Below are 27976 nucleotides of genomic sequence, written 5' to 3'. Positions count from 1 at the left end.
AATTTCCTTTGTAGAAAATTCAAATACAAGCAAAAGAATGTGTTGTTAGGAATGAGGATGATCTAGCCATCACAGTGGGTGTGTGTGTATAAGTGTGTGTGTGTGTGTCTGTGTGTCTGTGTCTGCATGTGCACGCACAGGAAATAGAGCTAAGAGAATGGATGAACTATTGCTAGATATATAGATACCTCTTTGAGAAAGTTCATTGACATCTTGTTCTGTCTGAAGCAAAACATTTTTTCCAATGCCTTGACTTTAAACTGAAAGAACAATTCTTGAGGGAGAGAAACTGTAGCTGGTGGCCGACCTGGGTTCGGTCCCCAGCACCACATATGGTCCCATAAGCCCTGCCAGGGGTGTTTCCTGTGCACAGAGCTAGGAGTAATCCTCCAGCAAAAGTCAGGTTCGGGAAGTGTTTTCACCAACGGCGTCATTTCTCTTGAATCCTGGGAGTGCCGTTGTGATAGAATCAGCCTTTGCTGAAGCCTGCAAGAAACGTTTTCCCAAAACAATTTTCATGCTTGCGCTTTTCAAGATGGAATGGGAAGCCAGGTATTGAAGAGGGCTCCCCCTAGTTCGGCTGTAAATCTGTATCAAAACAGACACTGCTAGAAATGTTTTCATGAAATTCTGATAAGGTTCAGAGAAGAGCTTTAGTCAGCTTCTTCTACTGTAACAATTTCACACTGATTTTTGTTCACCTAAATGCCTTTGGAAGAGCATGTAGAGTTGGCCAATGGCTCTGTCTGTTCTGAAATGTCCTGCGAAGTTCGGAGCCTAAGGGAAATGAGATGGAGGCTAGAAATTACCTTGAGCAAAACTAAATTTTAATAAAAATGAAAACCAACAGTCACCAGCCCAGATGTGCCTTTGGGCTTTTAATGCTAAGCGAAGTCCAGCAGCTTTCTGACCGCTGTCGGTACAGGAGAAGCAGGAAAATTGGAAAAAGATTTGGCGGCTCAGCAAAACCACTTGCAATCTTCCTGTGAGGACACTAAGGCCTATGTCAGTCGTGTGTATTATGGGTCACACTCCAGATTAGCAGTTTTCATGTGAGCCATTGCTTCTAGTAGTTTCTAAATAAGAGCAGTTTTTTCTTGATTCAAATCAGTTTATTATTATTATTATTATTATTATTATTATTATTATTAAGAATACCTGGGTGGGCCACACCAAGTGCTACTCTAGTTCTACTCTTGGTTCTGCTCTTCAGAGGTCTTCAGAGGTCACTCCTGGCAGTGCTCAGGGACCAGATGTGGTGCCAGGGATCTTAACGGGAGTTGGCTGCATGCGAGGCAAGCACCTTAACCTCCCTCTCTCTCTTTCTCTGCCTTTGGTTGCTTTTTAATAAGAAATATATTTTTAAGTGATTTTTTTTCCAGCTCCCTGCACATTATGAATTCTTCTTACCTTTTTCTCCCGCAGAGTTCCATTTCTTCATCAGAAGAGGAAAGACTCATTTCCATCAGGAGATCTAAAACGCCAACCTCCAGTGACCTCTCAGACCTCAACACTCAGACGAACTGGACCAAGTCCTTGCCATTGCCTACACCAGAGGAGAAGATGCGGCAGCAAGCCCAGACTGTCCAGGCTGACGTGGTGCCTATTAACATAACCGGTATGCTGTGTGCTGCAGACAGGTGCTGAATATACTTGGGAGAATGATTATGGCTATTGTGTATTATATATATGTGTATATATAATACACAGTAAGCCAGAATATATATATATATATATATATATATATATATATATATGTAGCATTCCATTCCATAGATAAAATCTGTGTTCAGGCTTCTTGCTCTTTGTGTAATGAAGAAATACTAAGGTATATATATGTGTACATGTAAGTTATTTATTGCTTCTTAGACCATGCCACCAAAGGTTGATATTAAAGAACTCAGTGATCCAGCTTTTCATCTAAAATGTAGTATTTTGGGATTAAAAGCAGTTCCTGAACACAGCCAGGTGTCCCCAAACTCTGTGTGTGTGTGTGTGTGTGTGTGTGTGTGTGTAATTTGGCGGGGGGAGGGGAATGTTGTATGGGATCACCTTCTAAATGTGTTCCTGGATAGGCTGGGGATGTAGCTCAATGACATTATACATGTTCACAAAAGGGTACCTTGTAAAAATAAAATATGTACATTTCCTGCTATTTCAAATAACAGTTCTAGAAGTGGAGATAATAGTTTTATGATTTTTCCAAATGATGTGTTTTCCTAGCTTCGATTTTTTTCTCAAGTGTGAAACAACAAAACTTGCTTAATATTAAAATATTTCGTGAATTTAGTGAATATGTATGGAAATAATACAGAGATAAGGTACTTGCATGACCTGTGGCTGAGCCCAGTTCAAATATGGCCCACCGAAAATGGCCCCCTAAACACTGCCAGGAGTAATCCCTGAGCACAGAGCCAGGAGCAAGCCCTGAGGCCAGCCAAGTGTATCCCCCACACAAAAATAAATGAAATAGAACTCAGGTAAACTATAAAAGCATTGTTTAAACTTAAGATGGTAAGATTGTTTTTTGATCTCCATAACTTATTATTCATTCATTAATAATGAACATTAATTATTCATTAATAACTTGTTAATGTTCAAATTAAAAATTTGTTTCTTTAAATGTGAAGCCCTTTATCACATTATACATTAAGCCAAAATTAGAATTTTCATTTCTAAATGTGATATACTAGTTCTTTCATGGTGCTTTTAATAGCTGTGATAAGGTGATCGATAAGTTGCATAAAAATCAAGGATGTATTTCTCAGACTTATAAGATCCATTGAAATACCAAAGTATTTCAGGGCCAGAGCAAAGTACAGCGGGCATTTGCCTTGCATGCGCCATGGATCCCTGGCACTCATGTAGTCTCCTGAGCTCACCAGGAGTGATCCCTTAGTGCAGAGCCAGGAATGAGCCCTGATCACTGTCGGGTGTGGGTCTCCCAAACAAACGAACAAACAAACAAAAAATATAAAAATATTTCTGCCATATTGCTTCCAAAACCCACAAAGAGGATAGGTAAGTGGATTATGGAGTGTACAAAGTGCAAAGTAGATGTGTTGAAAGTTAATAGAATCAGTCACTGGGATATGTGTTCAAGAGAAATAAATTACTGGTAGTCACCATTGATAATCTGACCATAAAAAGCGTGTCCTCTTAGAGCCTATGAAAATCAAGTGACTGGTAGGCTGTTTTCATAGAACATTAAGATTAAAAACCCATAGCAGAGCCCATGGAGATAGTACAGTGGGTAGCGTGCTTGCCTTGTACAACGGGCAACCCAAGTTCAATCTCAGCATCCCATCTGGTCCTCCAAGCCTGCTAATAATGATTCGTGAGCATCCAACTAGGAATAAACACTGAGTACCACTAGGTTTGGCTCCCAAACCAAAACCAAACCAAAAAAACCCATAATATCCTTTGCATCTGAGACTGTTGCTATTGACTGCCATTCAAAAGCTTTTGCCATGGCATTGGTGAGAATTTGAGGAGCTAATTACATCTTGGTAATTGTTGGAGAATTTTCTTAAATTTTTACAAGGTATTTGAAATTTATATTTAGAACTCATTTGAATTCCAGAAAAAATTAATAAACAAGTGCATGATTTTTTTTGAATTCCACAATAAATTTTTCCACATTTATTGTACGCAAGCATTAAAGGAATGTCATCGTATTTTAATCAGTTTCCTTTGTAGATACATCATTGATCTTTCTGAATATGATTTTCAGAAATATTAGATCATCGTTTTTAAAGGTTATTTTTATATTTTTAAGTAACTGTTTTGGAACAAAATATACCCTTAGTGAAATAGATAGGTACATGTTTTTCATAATAAAATGCATTGCATTACTGATGATTAGATGCAGCAGAAATATAATTATATTACATATGATTAAATGACTCAGAAATAATATAAAGTGATTGTACTATGAAATATGATAGTCCTTAATGGAATTAGGATAAAGTGTATTATCAGATAAGAAAATTTAAAGCGGACTAACTAGTTTCAGGATTGAAAAATTATTTGCCATGAAATACATTATCACAACAGTAGACTCATTTCTTTGAGCTTAATTCTCTCATTTGACTAAATGAATCAGAATTACATAGTGTTTAAAATTAGACCTTCAAAATTCCATATAGGAATGGTGAATGATGATAAAGAAATGAAAAGTATGGCTTATATCAAAAAAAATTTTTAATTCAGTAGTTAAGAGTGTTAGAGATATAGAACTTAAATATACTAATTGCATATTTATTGATCTATTTTCTGGATTCTTACGTTCACATAGTTCATAAAGACTTTAGTTTTTCTACTCTTCTGGTAAAAAGCATCGAATTTAAGTGTTTCACTTTTAGCTGTCAAATTGACATAGTCTAGCTTCCTGCTGTCTCAATGGTATGTTTATAAAGTCCCAGATGATTTGTGATAAAATGGTCGCCATTCCTGTAGGGAATTGTCATGTACTCATTTATCTGGATGAACACTGACCCTTTCATTTGATTTCCAGTAAGGTTCAGCAAGAGAAAGAAATGCCGATAAATATATTATTTTATGTCCAGAGTGAAGCCCGCTAGGCTTAGAAGTAGAACATTAACACAATGAACTGCCAACTTGAAAATCAATGTAATCCCGTTAGTTATAGTCCTGTGGGGACTCAGCATGTTCTAAGAGTTGAAGGGAGGGGGAAGTTTACAATAAAATTTCCTTATGAGTGTAGTCCATAATCTGCCCCTGTGGGAAAATAGCTCTTCAACCTGGAAGATAAATATATTGTGTATACATATTTAAACAATTTGTACAAAGTGGCTTCTTACCTAATCCTACCCTTTTGAGCTAAGTATTTCTAAGCAGCAAGCATGACGGACTAATGCCATGTTTTCAATGAAAGGGAGTGATTCAGCTCTTCTCAATTCACCAGATATTTACTGAATAACTGCTTTGTGTTGGGCATTAGCTGCATGCCACAGGGAATGCTAAGGAACATGGATCATGGTCTGTGCCCTCAAGAAATGGACAGACATAGTTGTCTCTGGATGCCATGCGTAGGGGGAGATAAGTGCCTTTAATGGTTTGCTTCTTAATTTCCTTGGAGCTTTGGTAGTTTTTCTTTCTGTTTAGGAAGCAGAATGGAAAATTAAAGGTGACTGTTGGTGTTCGGTCCTTTATTAATATGTAGATACAACGACATTGCCCCCCCTGCAGCAGGGAAAACAGACCATTGATGGCATAGAAGACCTTGATCTCGGTACACACACATGCATGTGTGTGTGTGTGTGTATTGTGTGTGTGTATGTATAAACTACTACACAGTGATTGCAGGTCATGCCAAGGATAATGGTTTTCTCCATTGGCAACGAAGTCACAAATATTTTCAAGTGTGCAAGTATTCCAGTTTGTTGCTTAGGAACACATGCATATGTTTTGATCATTCAGGTTTTTTATCTGTTTTGATTAAAGTTCTGTTTGCACCTTAATCCAAGGAACTTTGAAGGAGCATTGTTCATAAGATACCACTTCTAATGTCAAGATTTCTATGCAAAATAAATTTTTCATTCTTTTCTCACAAAGTAGCAAAGGTGGGAGTATTTTATTTATATACATTATATGCATTTTTTATCTCTTCTTTTTAAAATAAGCGCAATGCTCTATAAAGCTTTTTAAAAATTACATGAGCAAGTAAGTTAAAACATACCAGCCAATAACTCATCCTTTATTTTTCTGATTTCTCATGGTATATTCATTGTGCAAATAAATTACACTCGAGAAAGGAAAACAGGTTCTGTAGGAGTGCCATCCTGCAGTGTCTGCGTCAAGCCCAACATTAAAAAAAGAATTATAAAACAGGGGGAAGCGATTCTGCTTTAATAACAGCAATGCTACAGGGTCTCGTGTAATAAAAAGTACTTTATCATTATAAGGCTTTTATTTTTCATGATGATTCTCACACCTGTCAGAATAATTTCCACAGTGTAGCCAAATAGCTTCTTTGATTAACAAAAAAAAAGTTCTTTAATTCAACTAGAGTGGTTGGTTAACCTACTCATTTCGTCACTTAGAACAAACCATTCTGTTGACCTCTGGAGATGACCAAATGATTTACACATATTCTTTGTTGTCAGTACCTATATGCTGATGTCAAGAGTGATTTCAGTGACTGGAAACCATATACAGATCCCTCTGAGAGCGTATACATTTAGGTCACCCAGAACCACTCATGCATTTGCGTTATTCATACATTTGCATTTGCTGCTGCAGCTCATTTGAAAATGAAATCAAGGTGCTTTCTTTGGAAGGACACACACACAGAGACAGTGGGAAAGAGCCTTATGATGATAATGTGCTTGCCTCTCCTTTTTTGCCCTTCAGCCTCCATTCATCATCATACGACTGGCTAACCTCATTATTAATACCTCCTTATCATTTGACAACAAGCTTCTGGAAGAAAGTGCATGGTGTCGCTCGCTTGAAAATAACATTGCTTTGCTTGTTCTACTACTCTACATTAGGGGAGAATTTCGATCGCCAGGCCAGCCTGCGGCGGTCTCTAATTTACACAGACACTCTGGTAAGACGACCGAAGAAAGTCAAAAGGAGAAAGACTATTACAGGCGTCCCTGACAACATACAGAAGGAGCTAGGTATGGCTCATCAGAACTGCATTCTCTTGCCCCTCGCGCTGCTCAGCAAATTGTGACACTAACCTCATTTGTGGTGCTTTTGAAGTTCATACATCCCGAGAGCCCTGGGGGTCTTTCCTTTCTTGGGCTTCAGTCTTACCACTCCAGGCTTAGAGAAGGTCAGAGAGAGGATGAGCCATGAGTAAGCATTTAGTGGGATAATAGAAGTTTACCCTCGTGTCATCCTCTCTGTGTACCTGGACAACCAATGGGAATTTCCACAACTGAATTTATTCTCCGTGTATAGCTCTGACGTTTGCATGAAATTGCAGCTCCTCCAAGAAATTCACATTGTGAAGAGGGTCTTCCTTAGTTATAATGACAGCATCGGTGGCATTGTGTCATGGGAGAGACAGCAGTGGAGGATAATTGGTAAATAGCAGTACAGTAGAAAATAGTCATGTGTATTGGATAGTGTACTTCCAATGAAGTAAGTGGTGACAGAGATTTTTATTTGGTATTTTTCAATTTTAAGAAGAGAAAAAACTTTTCTGTCCCAGTTAAAGGAAAGAGCTGTTTTCCTCATTTTCTGCTTACTTGTTTTGTGTCTGAACTTACACATGCTTTGGATAATCCTTTTGTTCTCTCTCTCTGTTTATTTCCTCTCCCTGGTGTTTGGTGAGACCCTTTGAGGGTGCCACTGAGGCTTTTAGGGCATACTGGATAGGGAGCAGGAGCTCTGGGAGTTGGATGGAATTAGAAGTTACTAGAACCTGCCCCCTCAAGTGGTATGAGGGTTTAGTGAATATAGACAGGTACAGCAATTGGATCCTAGGATCACTATGAACTAGACAATGACAATAATCGATCACTGTCATCCTGTTGCTCATCGATTGCTCGAGTGGGTACCAGTAACATCTTCGTTGTGAGACTTGTTACTGTTTTTGACATATCAGCTACACCACCGGTAGCTTGCCAGGCTCTGCCGTGTGGGCGAGATGCTCTCAGTAGCTTGCTGTGCTCTCCGAGAGGGGCGGAGGAATCAAACCCAGCTCGGCTGCATGCAAGGCAAATGCCCTACCCACTGTGCTATCGCTCCAGCCCAACAATAATTGATACTTTTATTAATGTAGTGAATTTAAGACACCTCTCTTAAAATTTGCTTCTCTTGAGTTCAGAAAGCTAGCAGAGGGGGTATGGCACTTGCCTTGCCTTTGGAGGACCTCAGACACTGGTTTGATTCCCCAGACCTCATATGGTCCCCAAACAACACCCTGGGTGACTCCTGAACACAGAGCCAGGGTAGCCCCTTGAACGCTGGAAGGGCTGGGCCAACGCACCTACACCACACACCCTCAATTTTATTTTTTGTTTTTTGGATCACACCTGGTGATGCACAGGGGTTACTCCTGGCTCTGCACTCAGGAATTACTCGTGGTGGTGCTTGGGGGATCAGATGGGATGCTGGGAATCAAACCCAGGTCTGTTGCGTGCAAGGCAAATGCCCTACCCACTGTGCTATCTCTCCAGCCCCACACACCCCAAATTTTTGCTTTTCTCTTTAGCCAACTATGACCATCTTTCCCGAGAGTTACTTTCACCTAATGTTTTTACTTTCATTTACCCTTGATAGTAGCACTGTAGCACTGTCTTCCCGTTGTTCATTGATTTTGTTCGAGTGGGCACCAATAACATCTCCATTGTGAGACTTGTTGTTACTGTTTTTGGCATATCAAATACGCCACAGGTAGCTTGCCAGGCTCTGTCGTGTGGACGGGATACTCTCGGTAGCTTGCCGGGCTCTCTGAGAGGGATGGAGGAATTGAACCCGGAGGAATTGAACCCGGGTTGGCCGTGTGTAAGGCAAACGCCCTACCCACTTGGGAGACTCAGAATTCAGCTGTCTTTTTGTCCAATGGGTTTATCCTAGCAATGTGATAGAGCCGCCACTGGCCCAGGGCACCGTCGTTCAGTTTCTGAATGCTTCACAGAGTGTTTCTGCTTGGGTTTCCCCCGACACCCTACTCAGCTGCCACACTGGGGAGAGGAAGATATCTCTCTCTCTCTGTCTCTCTGTCTCTCTCTGTCTCTCTCTCAACCTCTCTCTCCCCTCTCTCTCCTTTTCTCTCTCACAGCCATCTGATTCTCTGGTCTATATGGCCTGCCTTTCAGTCAGAGCAATAAAGGGCGGAGAAGAACTATTCTTCCCTTCTGCTCAGGGTAGCTCCAGCTGGCGGGCAGGTGCTTGTCTTATCCTGTAACACAGGGATTGTGAGGAACAAAGGCGAGACGACCTCCCAGGATGTGTGATGTCTCTCTCTGGGGCCCGCCCTGCATCTGTGGTGGGGCCCCACCTTGTGCTTCCAGCATTTCCTTTTCTTCTTTAAGTGACAGCCAGCTGACTGACTGCTTTGAGAAACTAGTATGTACTCATATGCTCAGCAATAAACTAATTTCTTACAGCACTCAGGTAGCATTTTTATTATTTTAAAATTTGTTTTTTGGTTGGTTCTTTTTTTTTTTTTTTACTACACCCAGCAGTGCTTAGGGCTTACTCCTGGCTCTGCACTCAGGGATCACTCCTGGCAGGGCTTGGGGGACCAAATGGGGTGTCAGGGATCAAACCCAGGTTGGATGTATGCAAGACTAAGCACCCTACCCACTGTGCTATCTCTTCAGCACCCATTTGTATTATATTTTCTACATTCCATTTGTATTACTTGGGCCAAGTTTCTGCCATACCCAGTGGTGCTCAGGGCTGACTCCTGGCCCTGTGCTTGGGTCAGTTCTGACAGTCCCGGGGTCGTGAGACCATATCAGTGTTGGGGTTTGAGCCTGGCTTGGCAGTGGCCAAGTCAGGCAACTTAAGCTCTGAACTATCTGTGCCAGCGAGCATTTGTCATTTTAACTGTTGTTTAAGGAGATACGCTTAAACCTCGGGGAGTGACTCTAAAGATCAGCCCTTTGTGAAATAACGAGGTTGATGTTTGGAGGTAGCTACATTGTAAGTGGTTTTCTAACAAAAATCAGGGAGGTTGAGGATGACTATTACAAAGAATGGAAGAATGTGGGACTCAGATAAAAATAACACACATGCAGGTGTTCAGCATGAATTATCTAAATGTACGTCATAGGAATTCTAGAACCTGCAGTTAGGAACTTTGATCACTTTTTATTACTGAACAAGTCAGTATGGAGCCAATAACTAACTCAAGGTGCTTCTTGAGTCAGCTGGGTAAATCCTGTCTTCAGTTGTTTTAATATTTTTTAATGAATAAACGAGTTCCTGGTGCCTACATTTGTTTCTCATTGACCTGTGGCTTAGCACCCCCACTGATGCGAGAGGAAGAAAGCAGCTTTTCCCCCCATCATCTGTGCTGTGAGGATTGCCAGACCGGAACCATGGGCAATCTGACCAGCATCATAGCTGAAGGCCAGTTCTAAGTCTAAGCCTTTCTTTTATTTCTTTAGTTTATCTTATTTTTTGGCTTTGGCACCACATTCCGCTATGCCCAGGACTTTCTCCTACTTCTGTGCTCAGGGGTTATTCCTGACGATGCTTGGGGAGAACCACATAGGGGGGGCCAGGGCTCGAACCGGGGTCATTAATATGCAAGACAGGTTCTTTACCCACTGTGCTATCTGTCCAGTCCAGTGAAGAGCCAATTCTTAAAGACTATTAGATCAACCAGGAAGATGGCTTAGAGGTCGGGAGCCTGTGTTCTGTTCCAGTTTTGATCCCCAGCACTCCTGTGCACCAAACCAAAAATGATCCTTAGCACTGCTGGGTCAGCACTGTCAGCACTGTCATCCCGTTGTTCATCGATTTGCTTGAGCGGGCACCAGTAACGTCTCCATTGTGAGACTTGCTGTTACTGTTTTCGGCATATCAAATATGCCACAGGTAGAACTTGCCAGGCTCTGCCATGCGGGCAGGATACTCTTGGTAGCTTGCCAGGCTCTCCGAGAGGGATGGAGGAATCGAACCCAGGTTGGCCACGTGCAAGGCAAACACCCTACCCGCTATGCTATCACTCCAGTCCTCCTGCTGGGTATGACCCAGAAAACCAGAAAGATAAAAGAAAAAGAAAATATAGGGAGCTTGGAAAGAGCTCAAGAAGGAGAGCACCTGTCTAGGATGTGAGAAACCCCAAGTTCAGTCCCTAGGGCCCTGGTTCCTTTTTTTTTTTTTGGATCACACCCAGCAATGCTCAGGGATTACTCCTGGCTCTGCACTCAGGAATTACCCTGGCAGTGCTCAGGAGACCATATGGGATGCTGGGAATTGAACCCGGGTTGGCTGCATGCAAGGCAAATGCCCTATCCGCCATGCTATCGCTCCAGCCCCTATTTTTTGTTTTTTAAAAGACCATTACTCTAGTGATATATGTAGGTTCGTTGGGGGATTGGTGGATCAAATGAGGAAAATAATGTTTGGATATAATAATATTTGACTTCTAAAATTGGATCCTATATGTTTTTCCTGCACTCTTAAGACTTTTGAGTGACTCTACACATGCTCCCAGGTTTTGTTTTTTTTTTCTTTTTGGGTCACACCTAGCAATGCACAGGGGTCATTCCTGGCTCATGCATTCAGGGATCACCCCTGGCGGTGCTCAGGGGACCATATGGGATGCTGGGATTTGAACCCGGGTCAGCCGCGTGCAAGGCAAATGCCCTACCCTTTGTGCTATCACTCCAGCCCTGCTCCCAAGTTTTTTAGATTTTACTGTTTTTTTAGTTTTAGGTCCTGTGATATCTAGCACTGTTAGTGTAGGGTTTCGTGTATTCAACATTCCTGCACCACACTCTCCACCAGAGTGTCTTTATTCCCCACGCCCCTAACCCTCTCCCCCTCTGTGATAATCTCCTTCTGAACAGTTCTTAGTGTCTTTTGCCTTTGGGCATTTCTGGTTCCCCCAGTGGATCTCTTTGTATCCTGTATATGATGGAGATCATGCTGTGTCTATCCACTCTCAGTATGGTATTCTCCAGATCCATCCGTATAGCACACGCTGTGTGGTTGTGTCTTATAGTCAAGGACTTTTCCATCTCCCAATAGTTTGTCCTTGGTAGGTATCCAGTTTGCAAGCCCTGTACTACCCAGCCAGTCAGGATCACAAATAGGCACTTCATATTTTCTTTCAAAAATGTGCCCCAAAGGCAACAGAACTAGATAATTGGTCCACAGAATTGAAGTTGGGATGGGAGTTATGAAACAAAAGGGGCTTTTGGGACCTTGGTGAAGGCAAAAAGGTACTTTGGTGGAGAGTGTGGTGTTGGAATGATGTGTGCATGAAACTGGTATTGTAAATCACAGTTTCTTAATAAGAATTCAAAAAAGGAAGAAAATTGGAGTTAGAGAGATAGTACAGGGGATAAAAATGTCTTGCATACACTGACCCCGGTTCAGTCCCTGACACCAGTATGATTCCCGCAAATGCTGCCAGGAGTGATCCCTGAGTACAGAGCCAGGAGCAAGTCCTGGTCATTGCTGAGGGGGCCCAAACTGTTCCCAGCCCCGTCCCCCACAAAAATAAAATAAAGTTTAGCCTTCTGGGGACCAGAGATTTAGCTATAGGAGGTAAGGCATTTCCAGTTAAATTCTTAGCACCACATATGTTCTCCTGAGCAGTTCCAGGAGTAACTCCTGAACAGAGAGCCAGTAGTATCCTTGTAGCCAAATCCCTCCCCACCCCCCAAATAAACTTTATCTAGGGTTGGAGATGTGACTCATTAGTTGAGCATATGTTCATATGTGTGAAACTCTGGGTTTAGTTCCCAACACCTAGAACCCCCCAAAGTGATCTTCTCTTGATATAAAGCATAGGGGGAAATGGGTGAATCATACAAATGGAGTTTTGGGGAACCACACCCAATGCTCAGGGGACCATGTTATGCCAGGGACTAAGTCCAGGACTCTTGCTTACAAAGCACGCCCTGTAAGCTGTCTCCTTGGCCCACAGATTAGATTTGCAAAATCTGATCATCTGATGTAAAGGCACAAGGACAGCTACATGCTGAGCATGAGATGTGGCACAAGTTGCTAGGGCTTTGGATTTTTTAAAAATCTTCCCAGAGGGCCAGAGAGGTAGCTCAGTGGCTAGCGTGTATGCTTTTCATGGGGGAGGCCCAGGTTCAATACCTGACATGGTATGTTTCCAGAGCACCACTCCAAGTGTCTCTGAGCACTTCCAGCTGTGGCTCAAAAGCTGAATTCATTCATTTTAAATATAAAAATAAGGTTCTCACTAGAGAGGCTTGAGAGATAGGGATATGCAAAATGCTTGGTTAACTACAACTTCAACTTTTGCTTTGGAATCTATAAATTGTGGGCTCCAGAGACTAGCAGTATAGAATGCTTTTCAATAAAGGCATGCTATTTGCTATTTAATTCCCAGTATATTTGGTGGCAATTTTTTTTTTTTTGCCTTCCATTTAAATCACTGGGTGATAGCACCCCAGGGGATGCTGAAATGATTTGGGCTGGGGGGAGTAGGAGTGTCCTCGGATACATTTTTGTTTGCTTGCTTAAAGAAGGTAAATTCCTCAGTGGGCACTGCGTAATTTTTTTTTCTGAAAAAGGGGTATTATCCCAAACAAATTTGGGAATCCCCAACATAAGTGAATCAAGCAAGATCCCTACAAACTTGCTTTTCAAAGGATTATGTAACAGAAATTTTATTCGGAGAAGAAAGGAAAGGAATAATCTAATACTGCAAAGCCTTTGTATAAAAACCAACAAATACATTTCATATTCTTGGGGAAGCCTATTCCCAAGTTTGGAAGTGGCCAAAATTTCCATTTTGTTTCTTTTTATTCAGCATACATACAAATGTATTTAAGCATCCGTTTATGAGATATCATCTCTTTTACTTTAGATTATATTATTTTGTTGGCATGTAAGTTTATGTGGCTACCAAATACTTTGGACATGCCTGGAACTTACTTTAGTATGCATTTCACACTCAGAAAGCTGGCAGAATAAATTTGTTGTTGTTTTTTTTCTCCTGGGCAGGAGGGAGTGGTGGTTTTGAAGGCACATTTGTCAGTGCTCAAGGCTTACTCCTGGCTCTGTGCTCAGGAATTACTCCTGGGAAGATTTGGGGACCATACGTGGTCCTGGGGCTCAACCAGTGTCCCAGTGTATAATGCAAGAGCCACACCTGCTGTACTGCCTCTCTGGCCCCAGAATAATTTCATACTAAATGTTATTTAAGACTTGATGAGACTTTTGAACAATCCATACACTAAGGTGCAGGGATGCACCAGCCATGTGACCTTCCTTTATGAATTGGATGTCACCCTTGGTGTCCCCAGGTATACTCCAGCACCCCAGAGCCCAGGCACCATTGCATCTTTGGGTCCTGCCACTGAACCACTGGCACAGTCAGCTGAGCTTCCCACCCGTAGCTCTCGGTGTGCCCTGTATCACCAGGTCAGCCACTGAGCCATAGACCCACCCACACCGCCAGGGCAAGTATCGCCCGGAGTGGCCCCAGTCAAAACACCAATAAAAACCCATCACTGAATGGAATCACTAAGCTTCAAAGTTTGGAAGGCTTACTCCTGGCAAGCTGATGCCAACTACTAACAGCTACCCCAGTTAATATCACATGGAATGCCACAAGGCAGAAATCTTTCATTTTTATTTTCTGAAAATGAAGTATCTCTTCTCCTTCTACCCTTTCGTTAACTTTGCCTTTCTGAGCAAGAAGCTGGTTTTGTGTGTGTGTGTGTGTGTATGTGTTTTATGTCTACATACATGTACATCTGTGTGTCAGTGAGTACACATGCAAGCGTGTGTGTGTGTGTGTGTCTCTGTATGCACACATGTGCATCTGTGTGTCGGTGAATGACTACACACGTATGTGTTTTGTGTGTGTGTTTTAGTGAGTACACTGGGCAGAGGCTGGGGGCAGGGAGACTGGTGTGCCTTTGCCAAGCATCTGAGTGTAAAAAGGGTTCTCCATTATCACGGTGAACAAAAGGGCTTTATGCCTTTCGGAGAGCCTCCCTTGGAGGGAGATGTCTCCTTTGCAGTAGATACAAGAACATTGCTGCCATTATAGTAAGACTCTTTGCTAGTTGGGTGAGCAAAAAGGCTTTCTTTGCCGTGCGTGCGGGGTACTTGGCCCGCGGTGTTTAATCTCTGTGCGGGAGGGAGGCGCCAGTGCAGAGGGACCTGTCACTGCATTGTTCTTTATCAGGTGAATAGTGGTGCCGTGGGGTGCTTGGCGGCCCACACACCCAGGCTCCTGCTGGAGATATTTTTAGGTCCTTCCTTGGTGGATGATAATAACAGAGAGAGAAAACAGGTTTTGCTACTGTTTCTCAAGATTGAGTATGTCCTAAGGATCCTAATGCTTTCTGTGCGTGGATTGATTTTTTTCCTCAGTAGACTTTGGGTAAGTTTTGGGCTTAATGACTTTTTTTTAAGCTTCTCTTCTTTCCTCGAGACTAAACTAGTATCTGTACTTCAGCTATTTTCTCATCTACTTCCTCCTGTTTGGCTCCTTCCTCCCGGACCCTCCTCCTCATCTCACCTTTCCCTTTTCTTTTCTTCTCTCTCTCTCTCCTTTAAAATAACAAAACTTACACACACAAAAAAAAAGACGGGGTAGGGGGGGGGTGTGTGGCTACTCTTTGATTGTAAAGCTCCAAGAAAAGAATAAGCCTAATTTGAAGAAATGTTCACTGGATCCATTTTTGCGGCTCTCCCCTCCCCCACCAAAACATACCAGATTGCGATTGAATTTTGAATGTCACTAACACAGATGATAATGGCTGAAGATGGATAATGAAACGTTTGAAACACAGATGGGCCTGTAAATCATTTTCCTTTTTTCTTAGGATTTCCTTCTGACATAAAAAAAAAAATTAAGAAGTAATATAATTAGCACTGTTTCATACCAGTTTCCTCCACAGTCTGGGTGGTAGGTGAGGGCGGGGGGGATGTTAAACTGTTGTCACTCTTGTCTTTGGGAAAGAAAGTGGCCTTTAGGTCAGTGGGTGGGTGTCAATCTCCCCTGAAATATTTTCCAAGGAAAGATCATTCAAAAAGCTCCTTTTCCAGGGCTAGAGAGATAGCACAGCCGGTAGGATTCCTGGCACCCCAGATGGTTCCCTGAGCACCACCAGGAGTGATCCCTTGAGCACAGAGTCGGGGTAAGCCCTGAGCACTGCCAGGTGTGGCCCCCAAACAAAAACCAAAAAGTTCCTGTTCCACATCAGACAGCCTTGATCTCAAGGGGAGTACTGGAGAATTCCACAGGTAACCCCGAATTTATAGGAAGATTTGAAGTATAGTGAAGAGAAGAGCACAAAGTTTAAAAGGGTGGTTATTTGGTTTTGGGTTTTGCTTTTTGTTTTTTGTTTTTGTGTTTTCCTAACATTTAGGAGCTATGCAAACGGCCGTTTAAGTGCTCATGTAGGTGCCCACAAGGAGAAAAGAAACCAAATAAACTTGGGGACAGGGGTGTTTGGGGTGGGGGTTCAGGGCGGGCGTGGGAAGGGGCGGGGCCGAACCGCACTTCTGGTTCTTCTTTCCCGCTCACCCGCCTCCTCCTGCTTCCTCCCCAGCGTCCGTCGCGGGCCACGAGGATGATGGCCACTCAGCCTACAGCCCCGACCACTGCGCCACACTGGGAAGGCTTGACAGTTACCGGGCCGCGGGGCCACGCTCGGAGACCAGGGACTCCAGCTGCCAGACGGAGGAAGAAGGGAAAGTCGTGCCACCTTCCATGCGACGAATCCGGGCCCAGAGGGGCCACGGCATCGCGGCTCAGATGGGCCACCTGTCCGGCTCCTCGGGGAACATGTCTGTCCTGAGCGACTCGGCGGGCATCGTGTGCCCGTCGCGCCTGCGTGGTGATGCGGGTTTCCACAGCCTGCCCCGCTCGGGTGCCCGGGCCAGCACCCAGTCCCTGGGGGCCCTGGGCCCCCCAGACAGCCCAGATGAGCGGAGCCACCCACGGGCAGATGACGGCTTAGGACATTTAGGCGGGGTCCCCAGGGCCGGAGCGCTGCTGAGACCCAGGTCGCACGACCTGAGGTTCCTGGAGAGTGACGTAGTCACCAGCCCTGCGTGCGTAGTTTCGCCGCACGCCACCTACACCACCAGCCTCATCCCCAATGCCACGCTGTCCTCCTCCTCGGAGGTCATCGTCATCCACACGGCCCAGAGCCCAGGGCAGTCGGAGGGGAAACTCGGCGGCTGCGCCTCGTACATCAAGACGAGGCCCCGAGACCACGCGCTCTCGCGGCACGGGAGCCGAGATGCGCCCCGCTCGCCCAGCGGCCACTGGGCCCGGGGCCACCCTGCCAGCCCGTCTCAGGCCTGCGCACCCCGCTCCCCCTGCACCCCCACGCTCTTGTCCCTCGGTGACTCCGCAGACTCTCTCAGTGCCCCCGCCCAGGGGGAGAACGGGGGCCCGCCCGGAGCGCTGGCCTATCCGTGCAAAAACAAGCTGAGCTTCCCCGCCCACCCCGCCGAGGAAGATGGCAAGAGCGAGTCCAGTGCCACGGGGGGCCGGAGCCAGGCCAGTGCCAAGCCCTGGGAGTGCAGCGCCGCCGCCAACGGGAGGGCGTCCCCGCTGAAGCCACCGCTGGCCAGCCCGGGTCACTCCACACCCACCAGCACCGTGAGCAGCTGCAGCTTGGACCAGGCGTCCCAGCGGGAGGATGCCAGGTCCCTGTACTCCGAGGACCCGGACGCCTCGTACGCCGCGGCCCACGGCTCCGGGAATCTCTGCCATAGCAACAACGGCTTTGGGGAGCCCAGGCACAGCGTGGGCAGTATCTTCGACGGGCGGGCCCCCAAGAGCCCAGGGGATGGGCCCGCTTACCTGGACAAGGCCCTCTCCCGGCACATCTCCCTGAAGAAAGCCAAGAAGCCCCCGCTGCCCCCGTCGCGGACCGACTCTCTCCGCCGCGCCCCCAAGAAGAGCGCCCCGCCCAACGGGCAGCTGCTCAACGAGAGCCTCATCGCCTCGCTGCAGCACTCCCTGCAGCTGAACCTGGCGGGCAAGGGCGGCAGCTCGCCCTCGCACAGCCCCTGCAGCGACCTGGAGGAGCCCTGGCTGCCGCGCTCCCGCAGCCAGAGCACGCTGAGCGCGGGCAGCAGCCTGGCATCCGCCACCACGCCCAACGTCTATGCCCTGGGCGGGCTCACGCCGTCGCAGAGCGACACGAGCAGCGTCAAGTCCGAGTACACGGACCCGTGGGGCTACTACATCGACTATACGGGCGTGCAGGAAGACCCGGGCCAGCCCGGCCACAGTGGCGGCGGCAGCGGCGGCGGCTGCAGCGCGGGCAACGGGCCGGGGCGCCCTGGGCATGCCGAGGCTCGGGCCGCGGGCCAGGGACCCGGGGGCTCGGCCAAACCAAAGATCCCGTCGCCCGAGAAGTCGCACCGCGTCACCTCTCCGTCCAGTGGGTATTCCAGCCAATCGAACACGCCCACCGCCCTCACCCCCGTGCCTGTGTTCTTAAAGTCCATGTCACCAGCCCACGAGAAGGGCAAGAGCAAGCCCAAGGTGCCCGAGAGGAAGTCCTCCCTGATATCATCGGTGTCCATCTCCTCCTCATCCACCTCCCTCTCTTCCAATACCTCCACCGAAGGTGCTGGGGCGCCCAAGAAATCAGAGACGGCGCCCCCTCTCCCTGGCCTTGCCTCCCCGAGCCCTACGGACAAGCCCCCTGCCCACGAGGGCTCTCCTCCGGCCCCCTCCTCCCCCTTCCCTCCTCCACCCCCAGAACTGCTCGCCCCGCTCTGTTCGCCCCCAGATCCCTGCTTTCCTCCTCCCCCCTCCGCCCTTAGCCCCCCTCTTCTGGAATCTTCCGCCCCAGGGCCACTTCCCCCGCCAGCCCCACCCCTGGACCCCCAATTGATGAAAGACAGCAGCGGGCCTGCTTTCAGGAGGCCGAGCCGTCCAGAATCCCCCCGGGAGGCGGCCAAGCGACCCTGGAGCAAGGAGGAGGGCGGTCAGCCCCCCATGCCTCTGATCACCACCGAGGCGCTGCAGATGGTGCAGCTGAGGCCGGTGAGGAAGAACTCAGGATCCCAGCTAGCCCCGCTCGAGGAACCAGCATCTCAGGAAAAACAAGCCCCGGTCGTTCCCCAGCCTCATTTCAAGCCATCTGCTTTGCTGAGAGCCCGAAATAGCATAAATGAAATGGAGAGTGAAAGCCAGCCCGCCGCCCTGACGAGCTCAGAGCTCTCCACTCCTGCCAGGAGCCAGAGCCAGGGTCACCGGGACGGTGCAGCCGAGCGGGGCCTGGCGAGCTACAGCGCTGGGGACGACGACGGCGGCGGCGGCGGCGGCACTTCGGCAGCAGCAGCAGCAGCAGCAGCAGCCAGGGCTGAGACCGCCCGGCTCCACCCGCCCCCCGGGCCTTCACCCAGCAGGAAGCCGCCCCCCATTTCCAAGAAGCCCAAACTGTTCCTGGTGGTGCCGCCCCCGCCGAGAGATTTCACGGCGCAGCCTGCGGGGACCGTGAGCAGAGGGGCGCCCAGCCCCACGAGGGCACAGGCAGAGGACGGTGCCGCAGCCGCCGCCGCCGGGGCCGGTTCTGATGAGACCCGTGCCAGCAGCTCGGTGCCGGTGGAAGGAGCCGCAGGAACTGCATCTCCAGCCAGAGTGGAAGCCAGTGCCCCCATGGTGCAGCCCGACGATGCCTGCACGACGGCCGGGCAGAAGGAGCCGGGCTCCTCCGAGAGCAGCGCGGATGGGGAGGAGCACGTGGAGCACTGCTCGGTGCTCCAGGATGGAGGGCGTGAGTCTGGTTCCTCTCATTGCGGGTCCCGCGGCAGCAGCTTAAGGGAAAACAGGCAGAGGGTGTGTTCAAGTTAAAGCTAACGCTCTGGGCTCCCCGCGGTGCCTAGGACTTGGCATTTGATGATTTTTAAAATTTTTTTTTTAAACTTGAAGGGCCGAGTTTCTGGAGGGTCAGAAATGAGGAGGTAGGGGGAGGGACAGGTGTTTGCAGCAGGCGGGTGGCAGTGAGTAGTGAGGCAATGAGTCATTCCCCCTTCTGGAGAGGTTACAGGGAAATCTAAGGGCGGTCCAGTGCCAGTTCCAGACTTGAATAGAAAAGAATGAGCTCCGGTACTCCTGCTCAGAGGCGTTTCCCTCTCGGATTATGCAACGCCAAACCCCAGACCCCGCTGCCTGTCCCTGGAGGTTCTCAGGTGGTGCCCGCCAGCAGGAGAGGGGATGGGGGAGCTTGGCTAAGACTGAAATTCTAGTCGCTTATGCCTCTTGTCTGCCTGCTGGTTCCTCATTAACAGAGGCTCCGGAGACGCTCCTCGCAGCAGCCCCTTCTCAGTCTGACGCCGGGGACTTCCTCAAGGAGGAAGGCAGTGATGAGGTGATGACCCCCAGCAGACCACGGACCACCGAGGACCTGTTTGCAGCGATTCACAGGTATCCCACATGCTCCCTCCTATCCTCATGCACTTGGCGAGCCCCCCTCCTCTGAATGACTTTCTTTCTGGACGTTTCTTCTCTTCATGTTAATGTTTCAGTGTGTTTCTGTATTTCCTCGGGTTCCAGTTTTTTTTCCTTGGTTCCCTGAATCTTAGGAGGATGGGGATGGGGGGTGAGCGGGACGGGGGGATGAGACACCTCCTGCTGGGCACAGCCCTTGCTGTCAGGAGACTTTATGAGTCTTTTTACAAGCATGGAAAGCCACCTATGGACCAGTCCCTGGTGAGGAATGTTCTGAGTCTGTGGAGTGAAAATGCATGCACTTGCTCTGCAGGACTAGCTGTTTTATCACTATTATTTTCATTTTACTGGAAAACTAAGTAAAATGCAATGTCTCTGACTACCTACACAGTGCCATAAAAAAGTACAGCTTTTCCAAGCAGGAGCAAAAGAATTAAGCTCGCTGCTTATTGCTGTGGGCTGCTAGTGCCATCTGCTGGCATCAGAAATTACTGGGTTTACCAGGGCAAGTATTTCAGAATTGAACAAGCTGTTGCGCTTTCTCATTTCTGTGGTGGAGGGTGTGTGGGGGCCACACCTGATGCTACCCAGGGACTACACCTGGCTCTGTGCTGAGGAGTCACTCCTAGTGGTGCTGGCTCCTGGCAGTGTTTGGAAGAGCAGGGATTGAACCAGGGTCAGCTGCATGCAAGGCAAGTCCCTTAGTCCTGTACTTTCTCTCCAGCCCTGCTGTACTTTTTCTAATTGGTCATCTTGAAGAGTGAGTGTACTTTAGTATCTTTAAGTTCTCTTTGTGATGTCATATTTCTGGTTGCAAACAGCAGAATGCTCCCACAAGAGTGTCATAAAATTCTCAGTACTCGAAACAATAATAGTATATATAAACCTTCTATTTTCTTGCCAGCATCTTTGCCTCAATATTTTTGTGTAGCTTACGAACAGCCTTGTTTTTGCCAGAATCTTTCATTATCCGGAATAAGTGCCCTTTTTGTTTTCGTCCCAGAACAAAACAAATCAGTACATTAAATTGTCAAAAGTTATGTTCCTGGGGTGAGGGAATGGGGCTCAGCGATAGCTCACTTGCCTCACATATGGGAAGCCCTGGGTTTGCACCAAAAAAAAAAAATGTTCCTTACCTCTTGGTGCTGGTATTGGTGTAGTCTCTCTTGAGATATGTCCCTTTAACATTGTCTGGTTCCTTTCTTTGATTGAATAGAAGTGTCAAGGTAGCTAGTTATCACATTATCTATCAAAGCAGGGAAATAGCGGCCCTGGAACCCATTCTCCGTAGTGACATATCTAGAGTTTACATATTTCCAGCTTTAACCAATGACACATCATAAACACTCAATAAATATTTTCTGAATTAAGTGAAACCAAGTGGAACTTTAGTGACAGGAAATTCTTCTAAGATCTGTCATCTTTTGTTTAGTATAGAATGCACTGAGTTGCTAGATTCGCAGGCCTTTCTTTTTAGAACAGCGGTCCACGGACAGGCTGCGTGCCTGGTTCTGAGAGTTCAGTGCCTGGTCTCCCTGAGAAGCCAGCTGCTGGGGTTGCAGCTGACTATGGGCTTCTCCTAAAAAGATGGCAAAGTTCTCCCCTGTATTTTACTTTAGCAGCTTTCATAAGGCACTGAAATCTTTGTGGTTTCTCCTATGAAAGAGTTCTATTTACTGCAGATGTAGAAACGGATTAGTCTGTTTTTTCTGAATGCCTGGCAGAAGTCTTGAGTAGGCTGTGGATGGCGAAGGGAAAGCAGAGATGCATGTTGGTTTATTCTTTTTTTTTTTCTTGCTTTTTGGGTCACACCCAGCGATGCACGGGGGTTACTCCTGGCTCTGCACTCAGGAATTACTCCTGGCGGTGCTCAGGGGACCATATGGGATGCTGGGAATTGAACCCCGGTCGGCCACGTGCAAGACAAACACTCTACCCGCTGTGCTATCGCTGCAGCTCCACATGCTGGTTACTATTTTGCTTCATTAACTTAGTGGCATGTATCATTTAAAGAACTATCTACCCTCTGCAATTTTTAGGGCTTTGGCATCATTGAGCATCTAAGCTAATAATTTGAAAGGAAAAATATCTAGACCAAAATATAAAAGATCATAATGCAAATTAGGTCACTTCAGATTTAAAGCCAGATGGGAAATGTAGAACACCAGTTGAGGTGTGAAGTTTTTGTGTTTATTGAAGTAATTCATTTTTAAGCTAGTGTTAACTGTTTAAGGTCTTTTTATAGCCACTTTCATTATACATGTACAGACACACACACACACATGCACTTACATATTTGCGGAAACTTTTTCTTGTGTTTACTTCTGATCTTAGGGCATAGTTGTTTTATAATAGTTCCATAAAATACCGTCGTTTGTCTTCATTCTCAATTTACAACTAAAGGCTATGCCGTTTGAAAATTGTATTTATTTATAATGACTAGCTTTCCTTTGTTTCTACCTTAAAAACAAATTAACTGTGTACTTATTTATTTATGTTTGCATCCAGAACCAGACTTGGCAGCGCTTAGGGGCTACTCTCAAGTTGGTACTCAGGAATTGCTCCTGGTGATGCTCTGGGATCCATGAAACGCCAGGAATAAAGACCAGGGCCAGAGAGATAGACTAGTGGGTAGCGTTCTGGAGCTGTCATTGCACAGAAATATGTCTCCTCCCCACCCCCAGGCCCTCTCTGGCAAGGTTTCACTCTCTCCACCTCAGTTATTTTCTTTGAAATTTGTGTGATCAACTGGCCCATCAGAAGTCTTTACCAGCTCATAAATGTTGAGCTGCTGTTATTTCTGTGAATTTAGCACCATTTGGCCCTTGACTTATTCCAGAATATTATATTGCCCTTGTTGAGTACTGAGCAAGTCATTGTACCCAAGACCACCGGTACTCTCTCTCTCTCTGTCTCTCTCTGTGTCTCTTTCTGTCTCTCTGTCTCTCTTTCCTTTAGGGCATTATGTTTTTCAGTACAAATACTGAAAGTTTTTCATATATATTCCTTTATCTACTTTCAGCACCCAATTCTTGTCCAGAGTGATCATTTCATTTCCAACTATCACTGTTATACTGGGCCCTTCTCTATCCTAACTTGACCAGTCTTCAGACACTGTTCTGGGCCCTTACCATTTTCCCTCTGTCACTTTGGTGGCTTCTTTTTGACAAGAAGCATGGAGGGAAACTTGGAAGCTTTTTATGCGGAAAGACCATACGTAAAGACATACTCAAGACTGGCATGGCGGTGGGAAGGAAAAATTCTGTATTCTGTGAGGTGGTGGTGGAGGTGGTGGTGGTGTCTGTACAAATATCAGGCAGTCATCCTTTCCCTCTACATATCCAGCATTTTGCAGCAGGAAAAGAAACATCCCGGGGCTGGAGCGATAGTACAGCAGGTAGGGCGTTTGCCTTGCATGCGGCCGACCTGGGTTCGATTCCCAGCATCCCATATGGTCCCCTGAGCACCACGAGGAGTAATTCCTGAGCAAAAAGCCAGGAGTAACCCCTGTGCATAGCCTGGTGGAACCCAAAAAGCAAAAGAAAAAAAAGAAAAAAGAAACATCCCATACATCTGTTTTATTTCTTTGGGGAGCAGGGTTAGGCCATGCATGTGTGTGGCCTGGGTCCCTGACAGGAGGAAGAAAATAAACAAACCCTAGGGAAATGTCCTTGTCCGAAGTTAGTATGGAGTCATTTGTTTCAGGTAATCCACTACTGACGCAGGAAATGCCAGTTGGACCCACAGGTAACTGATTTGTGGCTTCAAGTAGCAGACAATCATTATTTTGGTTTTTTGTTGGCTTTTTTTTGGGGGGGTTTCTTTGGGTTTTTTTAAAGTTTCCATACTTTCAAACTTTCTTTGAAGGTTTCCATAGTTAGATAAAGAAAAGAAAATCAATGTTTTGAAAACAACTGGTAAGGAAAAGCATCAGCAGACAGGTGTGGGGCAACGGGCTGCTGGCTTGGGGTATTAACCTTCCCCCGTATCCTTCCATCTCAGATCCAAGCGGAAAGTCCTGGGCCGCAAAGATTCGGATGACGATCACACCCGCAACCACTCGCCCTCCCCGCCCGTGACACCCACGGGCGCCGGCCCCAGCCTGGCCTCCCCGAAACAAGTGGGGTCCATCCAGAGAAGCGTCCGCAAGAGCAGCACGAGCAGCGACAACTTCAAAGCGCTGCTGCTGAGGAAGGGGAGTCGCGCCGACACCAGCGCGCGCATGTCGGCGGCAGAGATGCTCAAGAGCACGGACCCCCGGTTCCAGCGGTCCAGGTCGGAGCCGGCGCCCGACGCGCCCGAGAGCCCGTCTAGCTGCTCCCCGAACAAAAACCGCCGCGCCCAGGAGGAGTGGGCCAAGAACGAAGGGCTGATGCCCCGGAGCCTGTCCTTCTCGGGCCCCCGCTACGGCCGCAGCCGGACTCCGCCGTCGGCCGCCAGCAGCCGCTACAGCATGCGCCACCGCATCCAGAGCAGCCCCATGACTGTCATCTCGGAAGGCGAGGGCGAGGCCCCGGAGCCCGCCGCGGGCACTGCCAGAGGATGCTCACTGGAGGGCCTGGACAGGGTGGAAAGGAACCAGGGCAGCCCGCTTGGGGCTGGGGAGCCTGGTGCGTCGCTGTGGGCGCAGGCGGCGCAGACCCCTGCCGATGGGTCGGTGGGTGGCCAGGGCAGGGAGCCTGCGGAACAGGCCAGGGGGTCTCGGTGGGAAGACAGTTAGGAGCAAGAGCCTCCAGCCACCACCACCCCCCCCCAGCTGACCTGGGGGAGAGAGCAGCACGTGGCTCTGTGGGGAAGCCCTGCCGGTCATCCTCTTGGCCTTGCCCTGGGCGCCCAGAGCAGAAGAGGGATGTTTAGCACTCACTTGGCGTTTGCCCTGTGACTTAAAAGCAAGTAAGTAGAAGCTTAACTTCTGAAAGTGCTTCCTGGGGAACAATTTATTTTTTCCTCTCGTTTTTCTATGGCTTCATGCTAGGTATGTGTGTTCATGTGTGTAGGGGTGTGTGTGTGTGTAGGGATGAGTGTGTATAGGATTTTGTGTTGGGTGAATGTGTAGGGATGAGTGTGTGTGTGTGTGTGTAGGATTTTGTGTTGGGGTGAATGTGTGTGTGTATAGGGGTGAGTGTGTGTGTAGGATTTTGTGTTGGGGTGAATGTGTGTATGGGGTGAGTGTGTGTGTGTGTAGGATTTTGTGTACGGGTGAGTGTGTGTGTAGAGATGAGTTTGTGTGTGTGCATTTTTAGATGCTTCTTGGTGTTATAAAACACACAGTGCATCTCTGTGTTAAAAACACACACACCACACACACACACACACACACACACATGCCATGTGTGAACATAGGAAGAAAGACAAAGTTAAGCTAGTTAAGAGTAATGGAGGCTTCCAGACTGGGTGGAAATTCGAGAGTTCCAGAAAAAGGGAGAGCTGGTAGGTTTGCTGTTCTGACTGCTCTGAACACAGGGCTGCTTCGAGGTGAGCCATGTCATGGGTAACCCAGAACTTGGGGAAAGGGCTAAGTGACTAATCGGTTCAGGTACTTTTTTGGGGGGGTTGGAAGGGGGGAGTCTTTGCTTCTTTTTTGGAAAAAAAAAAAAGACAAAAAACCATGGCGGTTGGCAACGCTACTGCACTGTCTCTCAGAGCCTGCGGCAGCGTTGTACCAACACACAACGTTTAGCCTGATGGTTTAGGAAAAGTGGGATAATTTGTGAATGAATTTCCTCCCTGGGCAGCAGCTGAGGCCTTGGGGGAGAGCTGACATGCACACGGACACACAGGAGGATGGTGTGGAGAGAAGGGGGGGGAGAGGGAGAGATCTACTGCCGGAATGGGTTTCCTGCTAATTAAAGTTATTTTTCAGAATTAAATTTGAAGACTTGCACTACAGAATTGTGGGTGGTGTTTTTTTTCTTTTACGTTTCTTTTTTCTTTTTTTTTTTTAACCAGAGTTTAAACTTCCATTTGGCAATTTCTTACCACTTGAAATGTCAACATTTGCTAACTTTTGGATATCTTTTCAATTACACCAAAGAAAAAAGTGATGGCAATTTTTCTTCAACTGCCTACAGTACCATGTCCTCACTTAGAAAGGTTTATCAAAATCTATTCTGTGTTATCTCATTTGGAAGAAAAATGCTGAATAGCTCTTGTTAGTTAAATAAACTGATTTTAAAAAAATTGGAAGGGCTCAGTGATTAATTGGCCCCGGGAAATGATTTTTAGATTAAAAATAACTTTTTGAATCCTTTTGTTTGTGTGTTTTTATACATTTTTTAAATAAACAATTGAATTGGCTAATTAACCTCTAATATTCTCCAGCTAAGACAGTAACGATCTTTGACACTGAGGGTGGGATTGTGTATTTATTTTAATGTCATAGTTTTCTGATTGATTCTCCCATTCTTTCCAACTGCCATATACTTAAACTCCTTTATTTATTGGTTAAATAAAATCAGTCTTGTTGTCTTCTTTAGAAGAATTTAAGATGACAGTCCTGAGATTCTTGGCTTAAATGCAGTGACATTGCCTGTTGTCATCATTTTTGGCATGGAAATATCTGAAAGTTGGGCTGCATCAGCCATGTTATCAGGTTTTATACAGCTATGTGCCATGTTCTGACGCCTTGATCAGTGTCCATGATGGCCCAGCTGTGTGGTAGGCGACACTATTAGGTTGAAGTTCACTCAAGCTCTTCACTTAATAGTGAAATAATGATATATTTCTCAGAGAATATTCTAATCAATGAGGTATAGATGTACATAGGTTTCCCCTTTGTGATATGCCTTTAAGATTAAAAAATAATAATAATAACCCCAATGAATCAAGTTTCCTTCCCTTCTGAAGAAAACAAAGCACTTCTTTTCACACCTTCAGAATCACGACCTGTTATTTGGCCAAAGGAAAAAAGAACTTTGTACCATATGGACCAACTGTCTACTGTCTACACTGGGCTTAAGAATCTTTTCTTTTAAATTTTAGAGAAGTCGTGTTAATTTTGGATAGAAAATCTTCTCATGCCTTCCTAAAGGAGATTAGAATGTATGTGGAGCTCAGAAAATTATAATATATAAATCACTTGTGTTGAAGGGAAGATAAGCAACATCAAGACTAATTCTATAACTATTTTTTAAATCCCCCTTTTTACAGGAAAAGAAATATATGGTTTTTAAATTTGCTTTGAATAAAAAGTTATAAATACCTGAACCTTATTTTGTTTTGTTTGTATATGCACTTTTTAAAATTTTACTTTAATGAATCACCATGAGATAGTTACAGACTTACAGGCTTTCGTGATTACATTTCAGTCATACAATGTTCAAGTACCCATCCCTCCACCAATGTTCCCAGTATCCCTCCTGCCACCCACACCCCTTCCCTTCTGCCTCTGTGGCAGGCACATTCCCTCTTCCTCTTCCTCTCTCCTTTTGAGTGTTATGGTTTGCAATACAGGTACTAAGCAGCCATCATGTACATGCATTTTTAAGTAAGGAGCTAGGGCTTCTCACCCAGAACTGTTGGGGGCTTTGCTGGTACCAACAGAACAGCAGAGGAAACCAGGAGGCATCTGTGGGTGGTCGGAATCCAGCAGAAAGGAGCAAGAACATTGCTGATACCGCATAGTTCCATGTAACGATTCTATGGAAAAAACAGCTCTGAGCAAAGTCCTAAGAATTTTGAAATAAAATTCCAGTAAGGCACTGACTGCTAATTTATAAGATGGTTTGTGGAAAGCTGGGAGAGCTTTGCACAGGCAAGGGTATGATATCAGAAAATAGCAATCTAGACTCGTGAGTGACATCACTAGCTTGGCTAACTTGTTCCTCTCTGGGAACTGGCTCCCAAGGACAGACTCTATAGTATTTAAAACACATCTAGGGTGGTCTTGGTGACCCTTCC

The 27976-nt window shown here is 46.4% G+C and overlaps 1 protein-coding gene across 6 annotated transcripts in view; it reads left to right on the top strand.

The window, feature by feature from the left end:
- Nucleotides 1–27269, top strand: part of NHSL1 (NHS like 1) — a 283461-nt gene extending 256192 nt beyond the window's left edge. For 3 of the 6 annotated variants that reach the window (XM_055136653.1, XM_055136657.1, XM_004609073.2), the window contains exons 4-8: nucleotides 1426–1618; nucleotides 6516–6647; nucleotides 16209–19403; nucleotides 19915–20053; nucleotides 24080–27269. In XM_055136653.1, the coding sequence (XP_054992628.1) occupies nucleotides 1426–1618; nucleotides 6516–6647; nucleotides 16209–19403; nucleotides 19915–20053; nucleotides 24080–24797 (4377 nt within the window). In that variant the 3' untranslated portion in view covers nucleotides 24798–27269. The remainder of the gene's footprint in view (nucleotides 1–1425; nucleotides 1619–6515; nucleotides 6648–16208; nucleotides 19404–19914; nucleotides 20054–24079) is intronic. The other 3 variants (XM_055136655.1, XM_055136656.1, XM_055136654.1) reach the window with 2 other exon arrangements.
- Nucleotides 27270–27976: the final 707 nt, after the last annotated feature.

Source organism: Sorex araneus, chromosome 4 (assembly GCF_027595985.1).
Source record: "Sorex araneus isolate mSorAra2 chromosome 4, mSorAra2.pri, whole genome shotgun sequence".
Taxonomy (NCBI): domain Eukaryota; kingdom Metazoa; phylum Chordata; class Mammalia; order Eulipotyphla; family Soricidae; genus Sorex; species Sorex araneus.
This window is presented reverse-complemented; position numbering and strand designations above follow the sequence as displayed.